General features: G+C 42.9%; 2 protein-coding genes across 4 annotated transcripts in view; one reads left to right on the top strand and one right to left on the bottom strand.

Moving 5' to 3' along the window:
• The window catches only part of CTNNA1 (catenin alpha 1), a gene marked incomplete at both ends in the record, with an annotated part of 103,776 nt that overhangs the window by 47,572 nt on the left and 30,675 nt on the right, over positions 1–25,529 (bottom strand). The gene's annotated exons all lie outside the window — the stretch shown is intronic.
• LRRTM2 (leucine rich repeat transmembrane neuronal 2) lies at positions 9,653–12,103 on the top strand (the record flags this gene model as incomplete). The annotated part of the gene is made up of 1 exon (XM_082006343.1): positions 9,653–12,103. A coding segment is annotated over one exon (1,608 nt), but the record flags the coding sequence as incomplete, so codon positions are not given.

Genomic DNA, 25,529 nt, shown 5'->3' on the forward strand with positions numbered 1-25,529 from the left:
TAAAGTCTCCACTTCCCTGATAAAGCACTCTCCTCCTGGCCGGTTTGGGGAGGACAGGAACTTTTAACATCCTACGATTTTACCTGTAACACTCTTCAGCTTTCTTTCAGAAGAAAAGGATGGTTTGATAAATCTAGACATCTTTTTGCTCCTTATCAGCCAGAGACCATATTCAACCTCAGAGTTTTAGATTTCTCTCTTCTGCCAGCTCAGTCAGCCAGCCAGCCTTGCTTCAAGCCGCAATCTCCTATGGCCTCGGCTGCTGGGATCGCCCAAGGCCAGCAGATTGCACGCCAACATCTCACACGCTGCCTTCAACCCGCAGGAACGAGCACCACACAAGCAGTCTGCAGGGCTGCGCGTCCGATACAACAGTGCTCCCTTACCTTCACACCCAACCATCACAGAAGACTGCTCTTGAGCAGTCAGTCAAAAGCCAAAAATCAATTATCTTAAAGGCAAAATCCTTATAAAACATTTGTTGGGGATGAAATCCAACATTTCAAGTATCCAGGCCCACCCGCTGAGAGCTGGATTTCACCAAGGTTCGATACAGCAAGTTTCGCGGTAGCCCTGTTATTACTGAGAGGGCAAGGGGCCAGGAAGCAGTGGCAGCCTCTCTTTTTAAGCAGACACTGGGTCAAAAATATCCTAATTTGTATCAAATTGGGAGTGTTAGATAAAACAATGGTGGTGATCTGGTTTTGCTGGGAAGTTTTTTTCTGTATAATATAGCTTATATCAGAGTTTTGAAACACACTTTATTGCAGCCGCAGTCTAATTGCTGAAGTTCTAAGCCACAATCAATATAATTATCCTGTTGAGAAGAAAAACCATTTAGCAGCACTAAAGCAAGGGTATGTCAGTTATCAATTCTCCAGCTGACACACTGGTTTGAAATACCTGGGTGGGCAAGCCTTGAATCTAAAACATGGTGTCCACTCTACAGTAGAAAAAAAATTAAACAAAATGGAGGGGCGGGGGGGGGAAGATAGGATGTTGTAATGTCATCATAGTTTAATGAATTTTGTGATTCTGTGAATTATTGAAGATTTGTCACCTCCCTGATCAAGTAATTTGATTCTCATCACAAAAGGTAACTGAAAAGCAACTGCAATTAAAGCCAGGAGCTCATTCTGACTATGCCACAGCCTTTGGAAGACTCAGCATTGACCCGTTCTTCACATTTAAAAATCAAAGCTGAAGTCTCTAAATGAAGTGAAGATTAATGCTATTTGTCTATTGAACAGTTTGCTGTTCCATGCTTGGTGGATATGAAAACCAACAAGCATTTAGACTAGAAAGTCCCCGTTCAGCTCGTGTTGAAGGCGATCGCTGTGTCCCAAGCTGCAGCTCCAAGCGCGCTGGTGGCGGCGGGCAGTGCCTGCACCCCGAGGTGGGCAGCTGGCTCTTCGCAGCGGGCGATTTACCTAAAAATCTGAAACCTGCCAACTGGCACTGCACAAATAAAAGCCTTCTCCGAGACATAAATCTGCAATTGCAGCTGCTTGCTCCTTCTGATGCTCTCCTACCAGTTCACCTATTGCAATGTGACCATTTTACCAAACCCATGGCACCCTCGTACATGTGGGTGTTTTTTTCCAGGAATACCTTTGGATCTAAGATATATACTCATCTATTACATAGAAAACCAAACATGCAGCTATTCCAAGAAGTGCCATTTTACTTCTCCCCGGGTGCCCCTCCGTTACCATTTTAACACGAGGCAGGAGCACGCTTTCAAAGCGAGTCCACCCATCGCTTCCACTTTGCTGTCCCTGGCTTCACAGCCCAGAACAGCCTCGGTGCACAAGGACCGGATGCCTCTCGGATGAGAGGAAAACCAAGAGATGGCTTCCACTAATGGACATTCAGTTCATGAGACCAGACCACAGACAGTCCTATGTAAAATGCCCTGAAAAGCACACAATACATGCATTAGAGGCTAAGCAGCACCAATTTCATACTGTTGATCTGTTCCTATTAAGCTACACCACATATTAGCACAGAAAGAGCTGCATAATCTAAAGCCATTAGATTTCAGCAAGGCAGCTCCAGTTTATTTCCACCTTGTTGGCATTCAGAAATTTTAGTACAGAAGCTCATCAGAAGTATTAACTGAATTTCCTTCTGAAAATGGCAACATAAAACGCCCTGCTAATTTAGCTGCGGTAATTTAACAATTTAGCACATATAGCTACTAACCCGGCTCCTTCGTTAGGGCTGGTGCGGCAGGGCAGAACAGGACAAACACGATGGATGCCCAAACCTCTGCAGCTGCAGAGACCCTGTTGTCATTAACATCTTCAATCATCGCAGCCAATTCTAACCAGGGTCCTGGCCCAGTGACAAGAATTTTGTCAAGTTTTGCCCATCTGAAGTTTCTTGACCTTTTTTTGCATAAAATGAAACATAAAACACTAACTGTGGGACCAATTACACCTCGTTAGGTCCAGGTGGAGGCAGCTAGTGGGACAGTGGTTGCTGGAGCACCTGAAGAGCTGTACAGCCCGTGGCTGCACAAACCCTCCAGGGCACATAAAAACATCAAAGATCATCCTCGACCACAACAGTCACTTTGTCCAGGCTCCCACACGCTCCTTGAATTTTACCCATTGGGTTCCACTCTACAGCTCAACAAGTCTTGTTTGAGCTAGTCTCTCTCTCAGGTAAATAAATCGTGTTTTAAAGGCTCCAAGTGACAGTTCACCACCTCTGGGTAATTTGTTCCCATAACCAATTACCCTTACTATTAAAAAATTGGTCTGTATTTCTAGTCTAAACTTTCACTGAGAAGCCAACTAATGACCTGGCAGCACAACACATCCCAGCTATCAGCTTCTCTTATCCACGGGATTAGAAGGACTCACAATAGCAAAGCCTGAATATTCAGATTACTAATAGGATTTTTAGATATCCAGCACAAAACTCTGCTGAGGGAATCGCAAGCTCTGCTGTCAGTAAGCAGCTAATAGATTCACTAGATTTAATAGGGTCATGTTGACCATGTCAGTCATTTTGCAGGATGATACCACAGCTCTGTCCAGTATCATGGATAATAAATTTAACCACAGTGCAGATTTACTTTAAATCAGATCTTTATGAGAGGCAAAAATGGTGTTAAAAATTGCTCAATTCCCACCCCCCCCAATCTCTGCTCTTCCGCCATCATTGCTACCCTGCTCAGAAAGCAGTACAAGCAGCCACTGTCCTGTCTGTGCCGTTCCAGCTCACACAGCCATCCCCGCTAGGGTTTGTTTTAATGGCTTAAAGCAAAGAAAGGGGATTTGTGTACAGGGAGGCAAGTGGAATCTCAAGACCATCTCTGTCACAAAGCATTCCTTTTTTTTTTGTAGGCCTGCCATCTAAATTAAAACAAAGCAAACAAAAAAACCCCAAAACTGATACAAGCTTTTTCCTACAGCTACTGATCTTAAAATCTAACCCCAAATGATTTATAAAGGTAATGAGCATGGTGGTGGCGGTACATGAATGCTGCCTTAGAGCCACCAGGATCAGCAGTGCACACATTACAATGAGTTACTCGCAAAGTCGTGTTTTTATAGCTACCTATCAAAAACTTTTGTTGTTAATCTCGAAGGTTCATCATCAGTTTAGGTTAAGCCAAGACCACAGTGCTACCAAGGGAAATGGTGCCTCCAGCCTGGCACCAGCCCTCACAGCGCACACATCCCTGCATCCCTCCTCCCCAAAGCAGCACCCAGACGTGAGCCACATGTGCCACCGCTGTGTGATCGAAAGCCACCACTGCCCTGCCTGCTGCCCACCACGCAATTACCTAAAAAAATGGTTTGCGGGGAGGTTTCTGCTTCAGGTAACCTGGGAGTTGTCTTCCCAGCTGTTTGTACAACAGGCAGCATCGTGGTTAATGATGGTGATTTAATAAGTGAAAAATGAGTGTTTGGCATACCTTCCTTCGGGCAGGCAGCGGCAAAGGCAATTGTACGTCAACGTGCCACTGCTGAGCCGTGCTTCATGGAGAGGCAGCAGATTCAGTGCTCAGATTCAGTTTGTCACATGCTTCATTTCTGCCTTGACACCTAGCCTAATTGCCTGTCTACAACGGATAACCGTCCACACCCCTCCGTTACCGTGATATTAAGGCTGCGAACAAATTCCAAATAGAAAAATGCTGATTCAAGACCAGGAAGGGTAAGCAGTGAGGTATGACATGCAGGAATTTCAGCAGTGTTTTCATACCCGAGGCCTGCTGGTTGAGGAAGCAGGACTACACACTGGTTTGCTGCAGGAAGGAGTCTCCCACTGCGAGCCCATAGCTTACCAAAGCATGGGGGCTGCACGGCATCATCTGGGGCTCAGCAAGAACCTGAATCCGAATAAAGACGCCTGCACAGCTTGCGATGATGTGCTGCTCTCATCCCGACGTCCCTCCTGACTGCTGGGCAGCAGCCACGGTGGCCCCACGCTCCCATCAATGCCAGCGTAGAGGGGAAGGCTGGCTCATGCGTTTGTGCGGGGACAAAGATTAATCAAAATGTGCGCCCAGTGCCAGGCGCCGAGAGCAGCCAGGCAGGGAGGTGACAGTCACCGCGCTACGCCGCAGCACATGTGTGCCCTTCGCTCCCAGGAAAGTGGTGACACCCCACCTATGGTGCCCTGTTCCACCCCTCCCGCCGCCCTCGCCGCTCCGTGGCTAGCCTGAAGAGCTGGACATGTTTGTTGATGACGTGTCACAGAATCACAGAATCACTAGGTTGGAAAGGACCTTCAAGATCATCAAGTCCAACCATTAATCCAGCACCACCATGTCCCCTAAACCATGTCCTGAAGCACCACATCCACACGTTTTTTTGAACACTTCCAGGGATGGCGACTCCACCACCTCTCTGGGCAGCCTGTTCCAATGCCTGACCACCCTCTCAGTGAAGAAGTTTTTCCTAATATCCAATCTAAACCTCCCCTGGCGCAACTTGAGGCCATTTCCTCTTGTCCTATCACTAGTTACTTGGGAGAAGAGACCGACACCCTCGCTGCCACAATCCCCTTTCAGGTAGTTGGAGAGAGCGATAAGGTCTCCTCTCAGCCTCCTCTTCTCCAGACTAAACAACCCCAGTTCCCTCAGCCGCTCCTCAGAAGACTTGTGCTCCAGACCCCTCACCAGCTTCATTGCCCTTCTCTGGACACGCTCCAGCACCTCAACATCCTTCTTGTAGTGAGGGGCCCAAAACTGAACACAGTATTCAAGGTGCGGCCTCACCAGTGCCGAGTACAGGGGCACAATCACTTCCCACTCCTGCTGGCCACACTATTTCTGATACAGGCCAGGACGCTGTTGGCCTTCTTGGCCACCTGGGCACACTGCCGGCTCATGTTCAGCCGGCTGTCAACCAACACCCCCAGGTCCCTTTCCGCCGGGCTGCTCTCCAGCCACTCCTCCCCAAGCCTGTAGCGTTGCATGGGGTTGTTGTGGCCAAAGTGCAGGACCCTGCACTTGGCCTTATTAAACCTCATACAGTTGACCTCTGCCCATCGACCCAGCCTGTCCAGATCCCTCTGCAGAGCCCTCCTACCCTCCAGCAGATCAACACTCCCACCCAGCTTGGTGTCATCTGCAAACTTACTGAGGGAGCACTTGATCCCCTCATCCAGATCATCAATAAAGATATTGAACAAAATATTGTCACCTTGGACATGCCTTTTTCTCCTGTGTCTGCTTCTCGGGGCTGTCCGCTAACCCAGCTCCACGGCAGCACATCTGAATGAGAGCACATGCATGGTAACGCTCCAGCCACACGTCCGTGCTCGCCTCCTTCACCTCACAGCCTTACCAACACAGCATGAGGGCTATCTTGGCAAAAAAACCCCAGCAAACACTCCCATGATTGCCAACATGCTAACATCCAGCAAAAATTAACGCAATCATGTCTTCAGGCAAGAAGGGTGAGCTGTCTGTTCGCGTGGTGCCATGCACACGGCTGCAAATTCTGGGTGCTCCAGCTTCGCCTGCAACACCAGGGCTTGCCATTCTCCAAGCCCACAGCACAAGAAAGTCGCACAGCCCACATCTACGTCAAGTACAATTAGCTTATTTGTTATTCTTAATCCACTAGGAAGGCTTCCACAAGATGTCAGCCTAACTAAATGACAACACTAGCCTCAGGGTGCAATTCTACTTTTCCAGCACACACATTTAGCAGGAAAACCAGTTCTTTTGCTGCTCGAGGAGTGGGGTACGGGAAAAGCCCCCCAAAAGGGTTATTTGGTCCTAGCAAGCTTGTTCCTGAGGCAGACGTGCCACCTTCCCTCTCTGTGCTGCACATGACGATTCGGGCCGTTGCTTCCAAGAGCCTTTTCTGGCAGAAGTCCCCAGACGGCACTCATACATGGTCTTCCTTGGCATGCAAGTGAGCTTTCAGTCTCGGGAGAAATGCAATCACATGAGTTTTGTGGGGAGTTGGGGTTTATTTGCAGCTTATTATACCTTGAGACCCCAGGCAGCTCCTGAGGAACAACGTGAATATTACCACAGAGTTCCAGACTTAAGAGAATCGGATGCATGCTTTCAGTAATATCTGTTAGTTCACGACAAGTGCATATAAAAACACGTTTCTCTAAGAAAAGCGCCCATAAAGTTCACATTAACAGTTTCCCAAACAGGAAACTCGCTGGCAAGGTGCTAAATAGCCCTTGTTTGGTTACAGTCCAAAGAATGGAGAGCTTTAGAACAGAAGCAACTTACCGTGTTTGAACACTAACTCTTAACTCTTGCCAAATTACACAATCTTAATGTGGGAGGAACCTACCAACAAATAGCGATGCAAAAAAGCAAAATGTTTCAGCCTCTTGGTAACAGCAGGAAGAGGTAGAACAGGAGAGTAATATTTGACCTTATAGTCATTGTCATTTTATTAATTATGCCCTTTGGAATGTTGTTTTTCAGTGTTAAGTTATCATATTTAAATGTTATTATAATTCAAATCAACACTTCAAATCGGGATTTTGCACCAGATGAGCTGCTATGGGAAGCACGACCACAAGTACTTGGGTGCAGCAGTTCCATCAGACAGCTGACAGCTAAGGCTGGATTTCAGCTTCTGTACTTTTCATACAGTGAACGTTAGCTGTGAAGAGACTCTTTAAATAAGTTTATGTAATTTCTTTGCATGTATTTCTTTCATTCTAGAGCAAATGTGAAAATATTTACTAGGGAGAACAATTTAAGAACTTTATCTAGCATTTCCTAATTTGCTTTATCATTAGTTATTTTCTTGATGGGTTGCAGGTATGGGGTTTTTTTGGGGGTAGTGGGTTTGAGGTTTTCTTTTTGTTTGTTTGTTTTTAAAGGTTCCCTTTACTTTCCAGTTAGCACTTTCCTTCAGTCTGCTCTGGACAAAACAGCCCACCACAGAAAGGAAGCACCCCAGCCACTATTTACAATTACACCATGGGACAGTGAAGGGAAAAGCAGGCAGACAAAAGAGCAAACCTTAGCTTAAGAAGTACCTCTAAGGAACCAAAGCTTAATAAGAAAGGTAAATGGCCATTTTATTTTAAAATCTTCTTTTGACACAATTTATAATTTTCCTCCGTCAGCATGGGAAGTTTGTTATTCTCAGCTCATCTCATATCTTGAGGTCCTAAGTGATACCTTGCTGCTACAGAGCAAACATTTTCAAGTGCCTTCTACTATGTTATTGCTTTATGTCTCAAGGCGAAGATAGAAAAGCTTCCTGCTCCAAGCAACTTGGATAAGCTAATGCCCCCCTGCCTCATCCGCATCGAGTCAAGGCCAGAGAAGCTGATCTGAGGGCTTTCTTGCACATGCACGCAAAAATCCTAAAACCATTAAAAAAATGCAAATCAAGTCTGTTCATTTACCTTTCAGTACCAGCTGTCCCAGAGGAGAGTTTGCTCCAGATAAAAGGGCAATGAACTTTTAAAACAAGCAGCCGTGACAGCACATTTGCCTCTTCCACGCTGCGTGTGCATGCTCTGGCCAAAGACCAGCTCAGCTGTGGCAGCACAGCCAGCTTTGCAGGTTCACCATTTCTGCAAATGCAAGTTTCTGCAACTCTAAAACACACGGGATAACCGTTGTGGACCTACCCTGCAGTAAGACGCTAGTGGAAGCAATGTCCCCCCTTTCACGGGGGGCTTATGACACCAGAGTGTAATTGGTGATCGCAACGATGCCCTCAAACTGCTCTGAGTCCAGACGGTAAAATGCCAACCTCACAACTTCTTCTCCTGCACTCCAGTCCCCAGGAAAAAGCAAGTACAAAAGCCACAGTTGGGGGTGGGGGGAATAGATTTCCTAGTTTCAGAACTGCATGCTGTCAAGCCAGATTCCAATTAAATTTCTCCTGTGTCCTAACACAAGCTTTGCATTTTCCAGAAATTTCTCATCGCTCGAAACGTTTGCTCCTGTCCTTTGCTCCCGGGCTGCGTGCTGTACTTTCTGAGACGCCACTGTCATCTAAATAACTGTTCTCTCCCTTTGCCACTTGTGCAGGGACCACAGCCACACACAGTTGTTACGCGTAGCTTTAAGCTGCCAAATCCCTCTCACCTCCATGAAAAGCCAGCGCTAACCAGCATCCTCTGTTCCGACTGTGCACACTTCGCATCTAAAAGTTCTTTTTATGCGGCGATATTTAACAGAAAACAGGCAGCAGCTAGCACTAAGGCACTTCCAACCGCAGCTCTGCGCTGCTTTTAACGCCAGCTGAATACAGCCAGCACAGATGTAGGAAGGAGGGAGCAGGGTGGTACAAGTCTTTCCTATTCCTTCTATCGTGGGGATGCAGGACTCCTACCGTTGATCTCCCCCCCGCCCCCATCGGTGGTCTTTAACATGATCACAGTATGCACCACAATGCTTTAAAACAGCAAAGCTTCTGGAAAACCCAAACAAAAGGAACGTCACCAGGTGACGTCAGCCTATATACAGCCCTGTGTGGTCGCAGCGCATAAGCAAATCCATTCTTGTACCGCTTCCCTGAAAAGCTTTTCAGTAAATGCACTCATGCTACTACAGGAGCTTCTCTCAGCAATAAGCCACCCATCTGCCATCAACAAGTTAGGACTAAAGGAAGCCACAGCTGCGGAAAAAGAAATCGTGAGCTTCAATTAAACAGCTGAGCAGCCACAGAGGACGAAAACTTGTATTAAGCATTGATTTAAAAATTGCAGACCTGTCAGAAGAGATCAAGCCAGAGATTTCAAAAGGAATATTCCAAGAGAGCATCGTGGATTCAATTTTGCACTAGTATCAAAGGACACTAAACCCGGTAAATTATTCAAAGGCTATCTTACATTAGAGCCTTTTACAGACTCACCGCGTTGAGTCTAAAACTACGACTGAATGCAACCTCCAATGTACTCAAAAGAATGGGTAAGTTCCTGCGTTTCTATATACCTTGTATAATGAATGACCGGCTATGCTTTAAAGGAGCAGTTAGGTGCTAGAGCAAATTTTTCTGCACTGAACCTTATGAAAAAAAATGTTTTCCAATTGTGACACCGTAATCCTCAGTAATAGAGATAAAGACTCATCATAAGTGTAATATCCAAGTATGCTGTGTTTCTGTAGTAAGTTGTTTTTTGCATTTAGAATTAGCTTGTCAGAAATGCATGGCAATGTTATCTGCAGTGAAATCTTCCGTCGTGATGTTCAAAGTATACTGATAAGGCTATCCTATCTTGTTGTTTTCCTAAATTATATTCTGCAGGCTTACATTTCAAGTGGCCATTAGGGGCTCGTATGCTGGCAGCACTATATGCAATGAGTATGGTTTTAAAAATGCTGCCTGCCTTGGGCATGGCTTGTCCACCAAAATGTCGCTGTGAGAAGCTGCTCTTTTACTGTGACTCTCAGGGGTTTCACTCAGTGCCAAACACCACTGAAAAGGGCTCGCTAGGTTTGTCACTGAGGCACAATTATATTTCTGAACTTGAAAGGGATCAATTTGCAAGCTTCAGTCAACTTACTTGGCTTCACTTAGATCATAATCAAATTGCAACAGTCAGAGAAGATTCTTTTCAAGGACTGTATAAACTTAAGGAATTAGTCTTAAGTTCCAACAAAATCTTTCATTTGCCAAACACAACTTTTAGCCAGCTGCTTAACCTGCAGAATTTGGACCTCTCTTTTAATCAGTTATCCTCTCTGCACCCCGAGCTCTTCTATGGCCTTCGCAAGCTACAGACCTTGCACTTGCGTTCCAACTCCCTGCGGACCATCCCGGTCCGCCTGTTCTGGGACTGTCGTAGCCTGGAGTTCCTGGATTTGAGCACAAACCGCTTGCGAAGTTTGGCTCGCAACGGATTTGCTGGATTAATCAAGCTGAGGGAGCTTCACCTAGAGCACAACCAGCTGACAAAGATTAATTTTGCTCACTTCCTCCGGCTAAGCAGCCTGCACACGCTCTTCTTGCAGTGGAACAAAATTAGCAACTTGACATGCGGGATGGAGTGGATCTGGGGCACCTTAGAAAAGCTCGATTTGACTGGAAATGAAATCAAAGCCATCGACCTAACTGTCTTTGAAACTATGCCTAACCTTAAAACCCTCCTCATGGATAACAACAAGCTCACCACTCTGGATTCCAAGATCCTAAGTTCGCTGACATCCCTCACCACTGTGGGCCTCTCCGGCAATCTGTGGGAATGCAGCCCAAAGATCTGCGCCTTGGCCACATGGTTGAGTGGCTTCCAAGGTCGGTGGGAGCACTCCATCCTCTGCCACAGCCCCGACCACACCCAGGGAGAGGATATTCTAGATGCAGTGTATGGTTTTCAGCTTTGCTGGAATTTATCAACTGTTGCCACGGCCGTGGCTACGACATACACAGTTCCGACTACCGAGTACACGAAAAGAATAAGCTCTTCTCATTTCCATATGGGAGACAAAGAGATTCCAACTACGGCAGGCATGGTCGTTACCACCGAAGAACATTTCCCGGAGCCAAACAATGCCATCTTCACTCAGAGGGTAATTACAGGAACAATGGCTTTATTGTTTTCTTTCTTTTTTATCATTTTTATAGTGTTCATCTCCAGGAAGTGCTGCCCTCCCACATTAAGAAGAATTAGGCAGTGCTCAATGATTCAAAACCACAGGCAGCTCCGATCCCAAACACGGCTGCATATGGCAAATATGTCAGACCAAGGACCCTATAACGAATACGAACCCACCCACGAAGGACCCTTCATCATCATCAATGGCTACGGACAGTGCAAGTGTCAGCAGCTGCCGTATAAAGAATGTGAAGTATAATACCTACATGCCATCAAGAATTAAACCAGATAAGTAACCTATTTTAAAATTGTAGGAGACCTACCTACATCAGATTCTAATTTTTACAAATGTTGACATAAAGCCTAATTTTCCAAGCTACTTAATGGAAACATTGTTTATGGAGTGGTGCAGTATTTTTTATTTTTAAGGTTTTTTTTTTAAAATAAATCCATAATATTTTCAGTGGTAAAGAAGCAATGATTACATTAGACTTGCACTCCTAATGTTTAAAAGTCTAAAAAGATGCTCACCTCAAACTATGTAAAATGTTTCATGTTATGTAATTATATGACTGTGTGTAAACATTTATACCCAAGTCTCCATATTCTACTTTTTCTAATGAAAACAGTCCGAGGGGAAGGATACTGGATATCTGTACAGAGGTCTGCAGGGGGACATACGCTCCGTTTGTTCCACTGCAGCTGTAGGATCCCAAACACTCCAGCTGGCTCCGTTCACTTTAAAAGGCAGCCTTGGAGGAAGATTTTCCTACTCTGATAATTTCACTCCAGTAAAACAAAACAAACAAAAAAAAACCAACCACACACACCACAAACAGGGAAGGGAAATAAAAAAAGGCAACGAATGTCCAGGTGGGGATTTAAGTGCATTGGGGACAAGGGAATTTATTTTAATTTTTACATACAGTTTTCCTATCTGCATTCACAGCTTGGCTTGCTAAAGCTCACAGCAGATACAGAAAAGAGCAGTTCACACGGTCACGAATTAGCAGGACGATCACAAATTAGCAGGATGACTCTCCAGGCGCTTACAAAGTAGGCAGCGTAGCTTATTTAGGAAAGCTCAGTACGACAGGATCAATTCTAAATATTAAGTGCATTCAATTCTTACCAGCTCTCTGGTTTGATTTGATGATGCTTTTCATGAATTCAGGCTTATTGCTTAAGACTATGAACAAATGGCATTTCAACACCTTTTCATGCGTAAAAACCCTTAATGCAAGTTTTTCTTAATTAAAAGTAAATATCAACCAGGAGGTAAAGGAGAAAAGGGAAGGAAGGAAGGAAGAAAGGAAGGAAGGAAGGAAGAAGCCTCTCTTTGTCCCCCTGCTGCCCCCCCAGCTGAGGCTTCCTCTTGCCTGGAAGCTATTTTCAAGCACTAACTCCACTGGTTTCTCCGGAGACAGAATTAGCCCCTGCAATATAAGCTCTCACTTCTCCTCTTCTTGCAAAATTCAAGGCAATTATCAGTTCAGAAAAATAAAAAAAAACCCAAACAAATCATATTTTCCTAACTTGGCAGAAAGTATAATTAGCTTATAGAATAGTTCACTGAAAAATGTTTTGTTTCTTACTTGATATGGGACAGAATCTAAACTAGTATGCCATTTTAAAAAATCTATATATAAATATATACACACACACGCATCTCATTCTTAAGGAGTAAATTGATTTCCTTAGCCAGAAGTACCGTATTGCTATTTATACTATATTATGAAATTATATGTAAATATTGCCAGATCTATGCAGCGATGGTGGTACTCAGATGCCACGGGGGCAGGGGGGTCCGCAAAGGATTATATTATTTTTAAGTCAACTGCTCAAATAGTGTAAACATTCTAACCAAAGCTAAAAGGACCAGAGGGATGGAAATTTTTAATATATATACACGTATGTATAACTAAAAAGATGTGTTGTGTCCAATGCTGCAGTGTTAAACAATTACCAGCACACACCGATGAAGAAGAGAAATTCCTCACAGTGTTGACATACCTTGAACAAATCAGTAATTACAGTATGCTAATTGTGTTGTACTAAACTATTCCGCAAACTTTTTAAACAGGAAGAAATCACTGCATAAAAATCTGTTTGCTATTTCACTCTGCTTTTATATATCTGTATTACCAGTTAGTGAGGTATTTAGGGTGCAATTACACAACAGTTTGATGTTTTATTGTGAAATGAATTCGTCCAAGGCAATTATAGCAAGATAAGTGTGACTTCTGTTAAGATTTTACATAAAGATTTTTCAATTACTGGTTTTGAAGATACTAATTTGCATCATTTTACTTTTACATACAATGCCCTTATTATAAAACAAATATTTTGTTTACTTCCTGCGACTCTGTACTTTAATGGAAGAGATTCAGTGAAGCCTAATGGTTTTCCATAAAGATACCTTTGAACCCTCATAACTGTTTAAAGTACAATGAGCCAATTTACACCTATTCTAGGAAATCAATTACTGCTTTTAACCAACTACAATAAATCCTGCAGGGCAGGTGGACAAAGAGCAAATATTCTGTATGATTAAATCCCACGCAAGTCAGAAAGCCAGACCTAAGCTGATAAATATGAAAACGTACTGGTATCCACGGGTATTTAGATGCTTGTAGAAAGCCTTGTTTCATTCCTTGCCACAAGTAAGTGCTCACAGCTCTTCCCTTACGTCCAGGCTTTTGCCCTGCCCCAGGCAGGAGACCGTGCACCACTGTCTCAGCAGCAACCTGCCCCTGCCTGTGCACCTCCGTACCTTACACGACGGTCTGCGCTGGGGGGAACCGGAAAGCAGACACTTTTGGGAATGATTCTCACGCACAGCTGTAGAGTACCAGCAGAGACAAAGTTATTACTGAACTCATTAATTATACTGGCAGCCAAATAATCTTGCTACACTATCATCAACCATCAGATGTCAATACTGAACTCTGGTGTCCTCAGCTGCATTTGCAAGAAGGAATTCCACCCTTCTCCTCCACACTCAGCAGAAACCCTTGCTGCAAGACAGTTCAAAAGGTACCATGTCAGTCTTCCACGCAGTAATGAGAAGTGGCCGCTTGACAGAAGCGCTGAGGTTCCTCCCAGGGAGGTGCTTTCCCAACAGCCCAGCTCTGTGCAGAAGCCCACTCCATCTTTATTAGCTTATAATTGTGCCCAAGAAGAGTAAAGACAGATGTTCCAGCAAATGCTGGATTTAATCCTCTTCTCCACCCCAGCCTCTCGTACCAATTTCCCAAGCATTAAAGCACTGTTCCACCGTCTCTCAAGGCAAACACACCCATGCACTCAACTTCTCTCCCCCACCAGCATCCCGAGTTTCCACTGGTTCTGCGGTGCTGCCTTGGCTTGCAGACAGCAAAGCAGGAGGCCAGCAGACGCAGCCTCGCACAGCACCATTCAATTCTACTTTAACTCTCTGTACTACATGCTAATGCACAGCCAACCTCCCAAATGCCGTGGTTTATGTCTGCCATTTCCAAAACCATTTGTTGCCAGGTTCCAGGCATAAGCAAAGCAATTCCACAAACATTACATTTAGGGTAACAGGTATCATAAAACTCGCAGAATGTCAAATACGAGCGGTGAAGTCAACTTGAATTCCCTTAGGAGGGACAGCAAACAGCAGGCAAAGCCATCGCTCTACACAAGGACACAACCAGAGGCTGTTAATTTTTGTGTTTTTTTTTTTTTTTTAAAGTTAGTCTTCCATTCTCAATTGCTTGTGACTCTTCCAGGCAAGGAGAATATTGTAATAATTGTGCTACTCTGCAGTCTCTGATTTATTTTCTTTATGAAACAAGAACCATGATGATTTGGTTTAAATCAATCATATTTCAGTATGCGCACTGGCTGTTGACAAGAGGTTGTTAACTTGCTCTCCTCAAATATCACCTCTGTTGCATAGCCTCAGTTTGTGCAGGTACTAAATGGCATTATAGGTGCTTCACCACCCCAGGCACAGCCTCATGCAAGTGTTCAGGGCCTTTTAGAAATGAAGATTTCTTCTACTGCTCTTGAGATCCTCATCCCATCCAAAGATCCCCTCCAGCCTCACTGATCTCCAGCCAGCTTTTCTTCCTCCCCACCCTCATGTCAGTGAAATGCAAACCTAGCAGGACAAGTTCAATTTTTACAGTCATCATACTGGAACAGGTCTGAATTAATGCTTTCAGTTCCCCTCTCATTAGTCGCTCTGCATTAGATCATCATTTAAATGCACACAACTAAAAATTACTCAATAAAGAGTAAAATGGGTTAGCATTTAGTCTCCGGCTGAAGTGTTCCGCTGCACAGAGCTCCCATTTCCCATCAGATGGAAACGTAATTAATGTTGCTGCATCAATGTTTGGTTTTGTTTGCTTTTCCCCCAAGCAGAAGTTACCTGATTCTTCAGCGATAGGCCTAGCCTGCATGCAAATCTAAGCACATGAGCTTATGTCCCACTACCCCTTCGCCCCCTTAGAAGACCGTGGAACATTGTTTACATGTTAAGTCAGAAACATCCAGTGGCTTTAAACTACAAACCTGCACTACACACTTTTTTCATGTGTCTAAGTTAATTTCTGTACTATTTTAATGAAAATAAAGTTGATTTAATTTTGTGATCTGCGTAGCTATCAAAATCCATCTGTTCAGACCTATGAAATCTATCCAGAAGCTGAGTTTCATCTTTCTTGCGAAGTTTTCCATAAAAATTAAACAGTCAGAGAGGGATACAGTATTTTTTCTCCCCGCAAAAAAAAGGAACAAGCAAGGAAACAACAAAAATCAAAGGCAGTTGCACAGCAGCAGCTCCTCCCTCCCCACACCCTTCTTCATTGCAGAGTCCTGTATGCTAAAAGCGGTGCCAGGCTTTGCTTTTTAAAGCCATCATGTTAGCAGGATGCTTAAAGATCATTTCAGAGTCATATGGAAATTCAGCATTTCACATCTTGTACAAAAAGCTTTTGAGAGATATCTAGGGAAAGGTAACAAAAGCTTTGATGGATATCATCAAGCCTCAGACAGGGCGAAACTTGTGCTATCTAAGGGCAAAACACAGTGCAGCTTGTGCACCTCTGCTGTAAGCGATGAAAAGCTGCACCTGCTATCCTCCAACCACTCCTTTGTAAAAAAACAAAACAAAACCCTCCTCATTTTTCTTTTTACTATCATGAAAACATTAGCGAGTGAACTATTCTACCAGCTTAGCAACCAGAGATTAAAAAGGAGTCTTAAATGCATTGTATTTAAATTATGTTTAAAGAGCCACTTTCTGGTGGGAGGGGGTGTAAGTAACGGAATTAAACAAAGCGCAGTGTACAGAAAAAAATTATTAAAATTATGTATACTGTAAAACTGAATTTGCCTCTTTCTTCCTCCCTTTTCAAACAGAGGTGTCAAAAGCTCATTCCTTCACAATATGTGAAGACCAGCCTACATCCTCTACAGTTTAAGAGCGCATCAGCACTCTGCAAAGCAGACAAGCCAGGTTTGGCCCAGCCCATTTGCCATAATCATATCAAGTACAGCACTTTCTGGTTTACCACAATAAATGAGCTGGTCTGTATGGGTTCGTCTCAAACAAGGTGTCTCTTGACTAGCAAAAATTGTTTGTATAAGCAGGATAAGAGAGTGAAAACCAAACCAAAGCCAGACTCTCAGCCTTTGAGACTGAACCCCTTGCGAGTACCTGCAGCAGGAACAGCACAGGCAGTCGCATCCTCTCCAGCGTGCTGGCGTGAGTCTCGGTATGGCCCAGCAGAGGCTGCCCACTGGGCTGCTGAGACCTGGCTCCAACCCTGGGTGTTCCCCTTGGGTCGCCTGGTAGACCAGCCGTTGGTCATGGTGCCAGCCAGGAGCATGGAGTTTCCAACAGGACCACCTTGCCAAGAATTTAGCACAGACAAACAATCTGTATAATTTAGAGATGTCGAACTAGCAAGGCTTGACTTCAGCTCTGAATTACAGCCATCTAGAAAGTGTCAGAAATACATTCCCTGTACAAGAAGCGTTCTTTGTATGGGCTACCGCAACGAACATAAAATTCAAAAATCACAGTGCTTCAGTAACACGAGAAAGATTTCTGATTTAGAGACATGACAAGTTCACGGACACAACCCAAAAGCCTTGATACAACAGCTGAACAAAAGAACAAGTTTCAGCATGTTCCAAGATGATTACATGCACTGAACTGCCAGCTAAAATCATTTTAGTAACTAAGCCTTAGCTGCATTTACTTTTTTGCAAAAGGTTTGGCTGGAACAAGTTCTTAAGGGTTTTAAATGTCAGTTGGCTAACTGCCTCTCAAATCCTTCTAATACTTCAAAGCAGCACAGGATAAATCTATTTTCTTAAACTCTCAAAGAAACTAATTTTAAGATAAAAAGCATCTTAAACGCAAAAGCAGTTGTTTTCACAAGCAAAGGTAAGATACACAAGAGAAAAAAGGTGTTCTGAATATACTATGCAAAACCTTTAAATCCAATTAGTAACAAGGAAATGTCAACATCACTAGCAACTTACTTTTAAATGTAGGGTGTGTTAAGACAACTGCAAAAAACCTGAGACTCAAGAATCTGACCAGAGAGGACTGCACAAATGAACTGAAAATTGCAGGACATCTGGGAAAGTACCAATGCCATCCTCCGATGAGTGTACAGGCTAAGGGACAGAATTCAGTGTGAGCATTCATCCACCACAAAACCAGAATGTTAACATTTACTGTAATCTGTTCTTAAGGAAAAAAGCTTTATGAAATCACTGTTACTTAATCAATAATTTCGTTACCATGAAGATACTAGGAAAACAATTGTACTATAATGAATTAAAGCTCTGTCTGTCATATTTGACATCAGGATACATGTGCTCTGGGATTTATTTGGGAATTTTTTTTTTTATGATGAAGTGGCAACCCTGGCCCAGGTTGCCCAGAGAGGTGGTAGATGCCCCATCCCTGGAAACATTCCAGGTCAGGTTGGATGGGGCTCTGAGCAACATGCTCTAGTCAAAGATGTCCCTGCTCACTGACTAGATGGCCTTTAGAGGTCCAACCCAAAGATTCTATGAAACACCACCACCACGACTACAATTGCCTCATTAACAAAATTTCATGTTTATCTCTGTGATGCATGTCTAAAGAGGTTTGGCTACTAAGGACATCCAGCAAACATTTCTAGGCTGAGAGGTAACCAAAACACTAGTTCTTCTGCTGGTTTTAATCAACAAAGTCTAAGATATTTGACTTTTTCTTCTTTCTTAGTCTGCTAAGAAGGACAAGACCAAAAACTCAAACATACAGAAAAATCATCTGAGACCTTCTGAATTGGCAGCACAAGAAACAGCAGCTAGAAGCCAAACAGTAACCAGAGGGGAATATATCTTCAGTTAAATACAAGGTCTTCTCCCCAGTACTTAACACAAACACTTCCAACACACACACACACGTGCAGAATTAACATGGTATTCTCCACTACCAGGACATTTTAAGAAACCAATAAACCTTCCTTTAAAAAAGCGAACAAAAAACAAAGTATTTATTCTAAATGCTGTTCAAGTAATTTATCCATTTCCTCCCAGCAGGCTCTACTACTTTTATGCTGAATACTCAAGAAAACTAGACAAAATGCCGTTTTTCTTTTCCTACAATCCTGACCCCTGCAGAGTGTGCAGTGCATCCACTGTTTGATATAAGTGCATTATGCTTTATACCAGTTTAAAAAAGCAGCCTTATGTCATGAAAAGTCTTGAAGTAAGTGGAAAAGGTTCATCCATCAAGAAGGTTCTTAAATAATGAATGGGTCATAATTCTTTAGTCAAAAGCAATTAATTTTCTGTAGTATAATCAGGAGAATAAATCTGAAAAATCCATTCTAATGCCTCTGAATCTGAAGGTAGTGTTGCAGCTGAATTTTTAATCTTAAAATACAGGAGCAATGAGGACTTCTGCTGTTTAAACATACAATCTTCTACCAAACAGAACAGCTTTCCTGCATATTTAATAGGTAGAACGGGTTTTGTGAGACTGCATGAGATTAAAGACAGCTCTAGATACAGGAAATGCATTTCAAGTAGAAAGGACCTTTCAAAATACTTCTCAACTGTATAGCTACAAAAATTCTTGAAATATCCTTTACGAAGTGTACACAATACTGCAGAAAAGCTTACTGCAAAAAGTAGTTTACTTATATGTTTGCCAGGAGCTAAAAATATTGAGAAGAGTACAGACTCCAGCTCAACCCTACAGGAAGTATTCTTATTAGGATGCATTTGCTCTCTTCCCTTTAACAAACTCCTAAATAATCCACCACATATCCAGAACCTCTGCCTCAAAAGCCATGTGCTGTTAGCTGGGACTATCAATTTCTGCCCTCAAATAGATTGCTTCAACCCTGATACCGGCTGTAGTTTTTAATCTTTCAGAGCAAAAAAACTGTAAAATTAATAGAGCCCTTAGTAATGCTCATAATGACACAATCTGTTAGCAGTGAGAAGATGGGAAAGGGGACAGGGACACAGACTACAAGTGATTTTCCACCTCTAAAGGTACCATACAACAGTTAACAAGGGGAAAACACATGCATTCCCCTGTACTGCAGACACTTTCAGAGGCTTTGCTAACAATCTCTGCTTTAAGTCAAATTTTAACTGACCCAGAAGGGAGTCGCGCAGTGAACATCCTCAGGACATACCTATCAAAGGACGTGAGCCAGGAACAAACTACTAAGTTGGGAAAACCACACAGCGGGCCATTCTGCAAGCCCCCAGGTCTAACCACATACCTCTCATTTAAATAGCAAGAGATATTAAAGCATCATTTATGTTGTCCTCGGGATAAGACAACATGCTTCAGTAAAGACGTGGAACTACTCATTGATCGAGTCTAGCCCTGAAGCATGCCATTCCCAAACGAACAGCAACATCTGTTGTACCAAGGTCTACAGAGACTTAGGATTAACTCCATGTTTAAAATCCTGGTTGAATAATTTAAAGGTTAAGGAATTCCTCCTGAATCTTCCCAGATAGTCCTGAAGATGGAAATAGCCGTATCGCTGCTTCCAGGCAGGACAGGCACCTGTCTCAGCCCCCAGGGGAGCAGCAGACCACACTGCAAGGCAGAGCCAGAGCAGAGGCAGCCAACTTTGATAACTCCTAATGACAGCTGGAAGCTCTATAGGTATCGAGTGTACATCTTTAGGGCCATCAAGAATTTAATAGCCACAGGTCAAGCAGGAAGAGAAAGCCATCTCTAGTTTATATTCTGCTCTGTGGATGACTGGTGTAGCTCTGGGACATCTATTAGCACCATGGCAGCTGTGGAACTTGAAAATAAGAGAGCTTTGACTACATAACAGATGCCTTTTGTCTGCAATTAGCATCCAGTCCTAAGACACCAGAAACTTCAAAAAAAGGCTAAGGTTAGACATTTGATTAGGTTGAACTACAGAAAAAAAATACAGTAAGCTTTGGCAGGTACTACATCTCTAACACGACACTATGCTCTTGAGCAAAACAAAAATAACAGATACCTTCAACAAGTTCCTATAGTCTATAGTGACAGTTAACTTCTAGGAGATGTCTGTACATCCCTTACTGAAACTACAGAGTAGCATGCTCAGTGTCCCACACGTAATGAGCTTTTATCAGGTATTGCTCTCTGCCCGTGAGTGGAATGCAAGTCTGTAAGACCAGCCAAAATATGTCAGTCCTTTGGATAAGGGACATCTGCTGCTCATAGTTAAAATAATTCAACACCCACATAGTCCACCACATAACATAATGTAACAATGAAATTAAGACTAAGGCATTTCAGATATTTACAGACCACACGTACAACTTCAATACACCTTCAGTGCTGGGAACTGCTGAACAAGTTGCAATGCCTCTTCCACTCCAAGTTTTGGATTTGGCAACAATGTAGGTATTTGTTGACAAATCTGAAACTTGGAGAAAACCACTGCTGTGTTCCAAATCTAAGAAGTGTTTATGGAATGAATTCAAAGCTCTTGCTCTCCTGCTGCAGAGATGCCCCCTTACCAGCAGGAATTGGGACCACAAACGCCACGTGACACGCAGCAAGGTTCTTGCGCAAAAAGCGCTTTCACAAAAGCGGTAACATTACCTGGAGATGTGGAACGTCAAAGTGCTCAGCACGCTCCTCTAACGTAGTTCAAGACTACTCCAGGATCTTCTCATGACTAAGAGCTGTCTGACAGCACGCCATAAAACACAGCAGACAAATGAAAGCACTGACAAAGTGGAGAACGACTCCAGTGCACCACGCAGATAAATTTCTGGGATATTACCCCTTCATATCTACAACTGTCTATGGACAACAATTAACTTGACAAAGCATGCCAATGAGAGTGTCCAGAGACACATGAAAAAGTTTTATGCTACATTCAAATGAGCTGATGCTACTAGACTGCAGACTGCTTTCTTGTTCTTAGTGGGCACTCGATCATTTGAATACACCACAGTAAAGCTGCATCATCAAAATAGGAACTTTCTGACACCTACTTTTACTGTCCATTTATTCAGAAACAGTAATCTTCATCAGGCAAATTAGTAAGTGGTCATCAGCTTTAAGAAACAGTTTCAATTTTTTATGCAAACCTAGCTCCATTGCAGCACATTCTGTTCACTAGAACTCCTCTGACTTCAACCTGCACTGTAACAGTCAAGAACAAAATTCAGTCTGTACTCACTGACCATCAGACACCCACTGGAACCATGAAAATACACGGAAAGCATTCCCAAAAGATGAGGTTATGTAAATAACAAAAACAACCCAACCACCCCATTCCTCAACAGCATTAATTATATTTTTTTATTTATTGCATATATGTGCATAATAGAGATATGAGATAGTAAATCCACCTGAAACAATATGAAATGTATGCAAGCAGTGATCCTGGGGTACTAACTGAAAGCAATATTTAAAAATAAAAACTAAAGCTAAACACACACACAGAGCCCCTCCCTCCCCCCCAAGCCCCACAAACAAAACCAAGCCAAACCAAAAACCCAAAGCAGTAACACGGAAGTTTACCAATGGAGGGCTGAAAAATTTCTAAAAATTCAGTTTCAAGAAGGCTTTGGGCCTCTGCAGATGCGAATCTCTGCACAGTTTCAAGGATATAGGGATTATCTTAGAACCAGACTCCTCTTATTATGTTAACTAATAACTTAATGTTTTCTTTATCTATATACAAGTACATCAGCTCTGATCATATCATCTTACCCTAAACCTATGTCTGCTGAAACTGTGTGCCTACTACTTTACAACTGCCTTTTTTCTGCACTTTTTACCCATTACCAGCTGCAAGTAATCCATCTTACACTTCAGGTATTTCCTGGTTGTCTAAACCTCCAGCTAGCCTAAGTATTGCTCAGTTGCCATGTATCAATTTAAATGGGTAAACTATGCTAAAAATATGACTAACCTTAATCCTGTTTTGGTTTGGGTTTTTTTTAATAATTACTATATATGGTTTCCTATATTTGCTTGTGCAAGACCAATGTTTTTACCTACTGAAAGAACTAGGAATAAATGACAAGTCCACATACTTGACGCAGATTGCTCACAGACACATGGTGCAAAACATGATAAAGAACAAAAACAGGTTTCAGTGATCTGAGCCAGGAAAAAAGAAACCACACCACTCTGAGCAGAAAAGAGAACTTCTTTGTGATTATTAAAACAGTTTCTACCAAGGCTATTACACAGGCTGATTTCTATTTTGACAAGTGCTTTGGTTATTTATTTATATATATTTTAAACGTACTGCAGTTATAATCAGGAAAGGCCTATTTTACCAGTATGTTATCAGAAGCACTCCACTGCCTTTGAAAGAGATATTTCAAATTAGTAACATATTTCCAGCATCTTCATTAACATAAAAAAGCAAACTTCAAAAGTCTTACTTCCTCATACAAGAACTATAATTTGCAACTTCATTCTTGCAGAGTCTGTTCCCTAACAAAAAAGAAACATCAGGAGAGCACACAAGTTAATCTTCTTCCAAATTTCGTAACATTTTTTAACTTTAATGGCAGCTGACCAAAACCTTCAGGACTGCTCCAGGCTAAAACCCATTCCTAATCCCTGTAACTTGCTCCAGAATTCCAACTCCAGGGCAATGCTGGAAGCAGCAGAAAATGCTGGGTCTGGTTAGCAGATGCTGGGACTGGTTTGTAAGCAGTTCACATTTTAAGGACAATCAGATCTCGACCATGTGAAGTGATGAATTTCATCCCCAGCCATGCAGAAACCCAGTTACTAACTTGTATATACATACATCCACACACCCCATGCACTCCAGCTGCAGGATTAGCTAGCAATTTCATTCAACTATCTTCACAGGCAACAGTGACTGAGCAAGTCCTCTTTTAAGCAACAATGAAATAAAACCTTTAAAATTACTGTCTAGTGCTACCAATGTATTATTTCTTGAAGGGGAAAAAGTGGTATTGCAACAGCACAAAGCAATTTTTTTTAACTATTATTTTCACCTGGTAAGTGGGGGAAGAAGGGAAGGGATGAAGAGAGATGTCTGTCTGGTCTGGAAAACAACAGATTCTCAAACATTTTGTACTACTTTTGTACCACTACCAGCTAATGGAGCCACCAGTGTTCTCTTAAGGCCCCTTCTTGTATCTAAAGTTAACAGCATAGGTTTTATGCTATAGAGAATACAGGTTCTATACCTCTGCCACACATTTCCACCACAGAGACAAAAATACCTATTCATACAGATAAGTAGAGGTAGAGAAGTGCCAGGGGGCCAAGAAAATAATCCTACAACACTACGCATCTTTTCCTTAAGAGCTCAAAAGAAAACTGAAATTGGAAATAATACATCATATGCTAAAACCCAGTTTCATGGAACCAAGTTTTCCCAGTTTCCATTAAACCATGACATTAGGACAAAGTTAGGATTCTACAAACCAACCTTGGACCCAGCACCAACAAAGCAAACATACCTGAAACCTTTTGCAAAATGTAAGAGGTTTATGTTTCTTATTACCTTGAACACATTTTCTAGTTGAGCTCCGAGAGCCAGGCTGAAGGGCTCTAACTTGCACCTTGTTAAGTCTGCCAGGTCCCCACACACCCTTCAAGCGGCACACTTCCTCCCCAGAGACCTCCATGAGATGGCAGCTCATGCCTAGTCAACAGATGGGAGGTAGAAGAGTGTCTAGGCTCTATTTTACACATCTCCAGATGTAAAGAGGTTATTTTGCAGTGGGTCTGGCATCCTACTCCTTCAGGAGTCTGCAAGTTTGGATTCCTCTTCTCTTCCCTCCCCATCATGAGCAGGCAGGGTACATGCCTGAGCTGGGACTCTCAGGACTCCAGCAACCCAGGTCCAGGCTGCTCCGCTGTGGCCAGCCACACCTCTGCGGCGCAGGTATCTCCTCCTGTGTCATCCTGGACCACAGCTCCAGCTCCCACCCAGCCCAGTAGAGCACAGAAGAAAACATCCAATGGAAAAGCAGCGAGTCAGCACAAACAGCCTGCACCATCTTACGGTGTGCGTCTACACAAGACCCTAGAGATGTATCAGAATTGCTGATAAAAGCTCTATTTTAAACACACAGTGTTTCTTCACAGAGCACGCAGGTGAAAATGAAGCTGGATCACCCCTGATTGCTGTGCAACCAGGTGAGGCCTAATCCAGGCTGCTCATGAATGACAACTGAGGAACTCAAGGAGGGCAGCACAATATTTTGCCAATACTTACAGCTGTTTCCTCACAAGCTATTTTGTTGAATGACGACTAGTTAAGCTTGGCTACAGGTCAATTCATCTCACTTTCAGTATGGCTGGGTAGATGGGAGTAGCAGGATGGATGGGGGAACATCTCGGAATACCAAATCAGAGGGACAAAATGCTTCTGCAGGAGTCACAAGACAGCTGCTGAGGCTGGTGAGTAATCTGCTACTGTGGGGCAGTCTTTACAGGCTTGATTTTTCATTTTGATGTTAATTAGTAACCTTATCTAAAGCACATCATAAGTTTTTCTTTTGCAAATTACATGAACTAATAGATATATCCAGAAATATGAAAAGCAGGCTGAAGTTTACACCTGCAATAATTGTAAGAGCCTTGAAATATTTTAGTTTTTATCATATTTTACATGTATGTGAAAGGCTTTAGAAATAGAACAACTAAAATTGGAACAACACAGACCCCTGCAAAACTCAAATTAAAGAGAGTGAGCCAAGACAGCATATGCCCTTTCCAAGAGGAAGAGAATGCATCATAAATCTGGGAATAAAGCCACCTAACTCCTGGCAAGACAGCTCAGAGAAACAGATAATAAAACAATCCTACCAATACAGTCATAAGACATTCAAAGCTAGAATTAATGTAGCCTTTATTCGTTATTAGAAATATGAATAGCTTTAGTTTGTGACAGATTTTTAAGTATTTCCTGTAGGAAGGGATTGAGCAGGCTTAGCCTGCAATATAGCAACAAAAAAACCCTAGATATGAAGTTGCCTTCGACAGGAAGCAAAAGGCA

Source organism: Phaethon aethereus (assembly GCF_964289735.1).
Source record: "Phaethon aethereus genome assembly, chromosome: 14".
NCBI classification, from domain to species: domain Eukaryota; kingdom Metazoa; phylum Chordata; class Aves; order Phaethontiformes; family Phaethontidae; genus Phaethon; species Phaethon aethereus.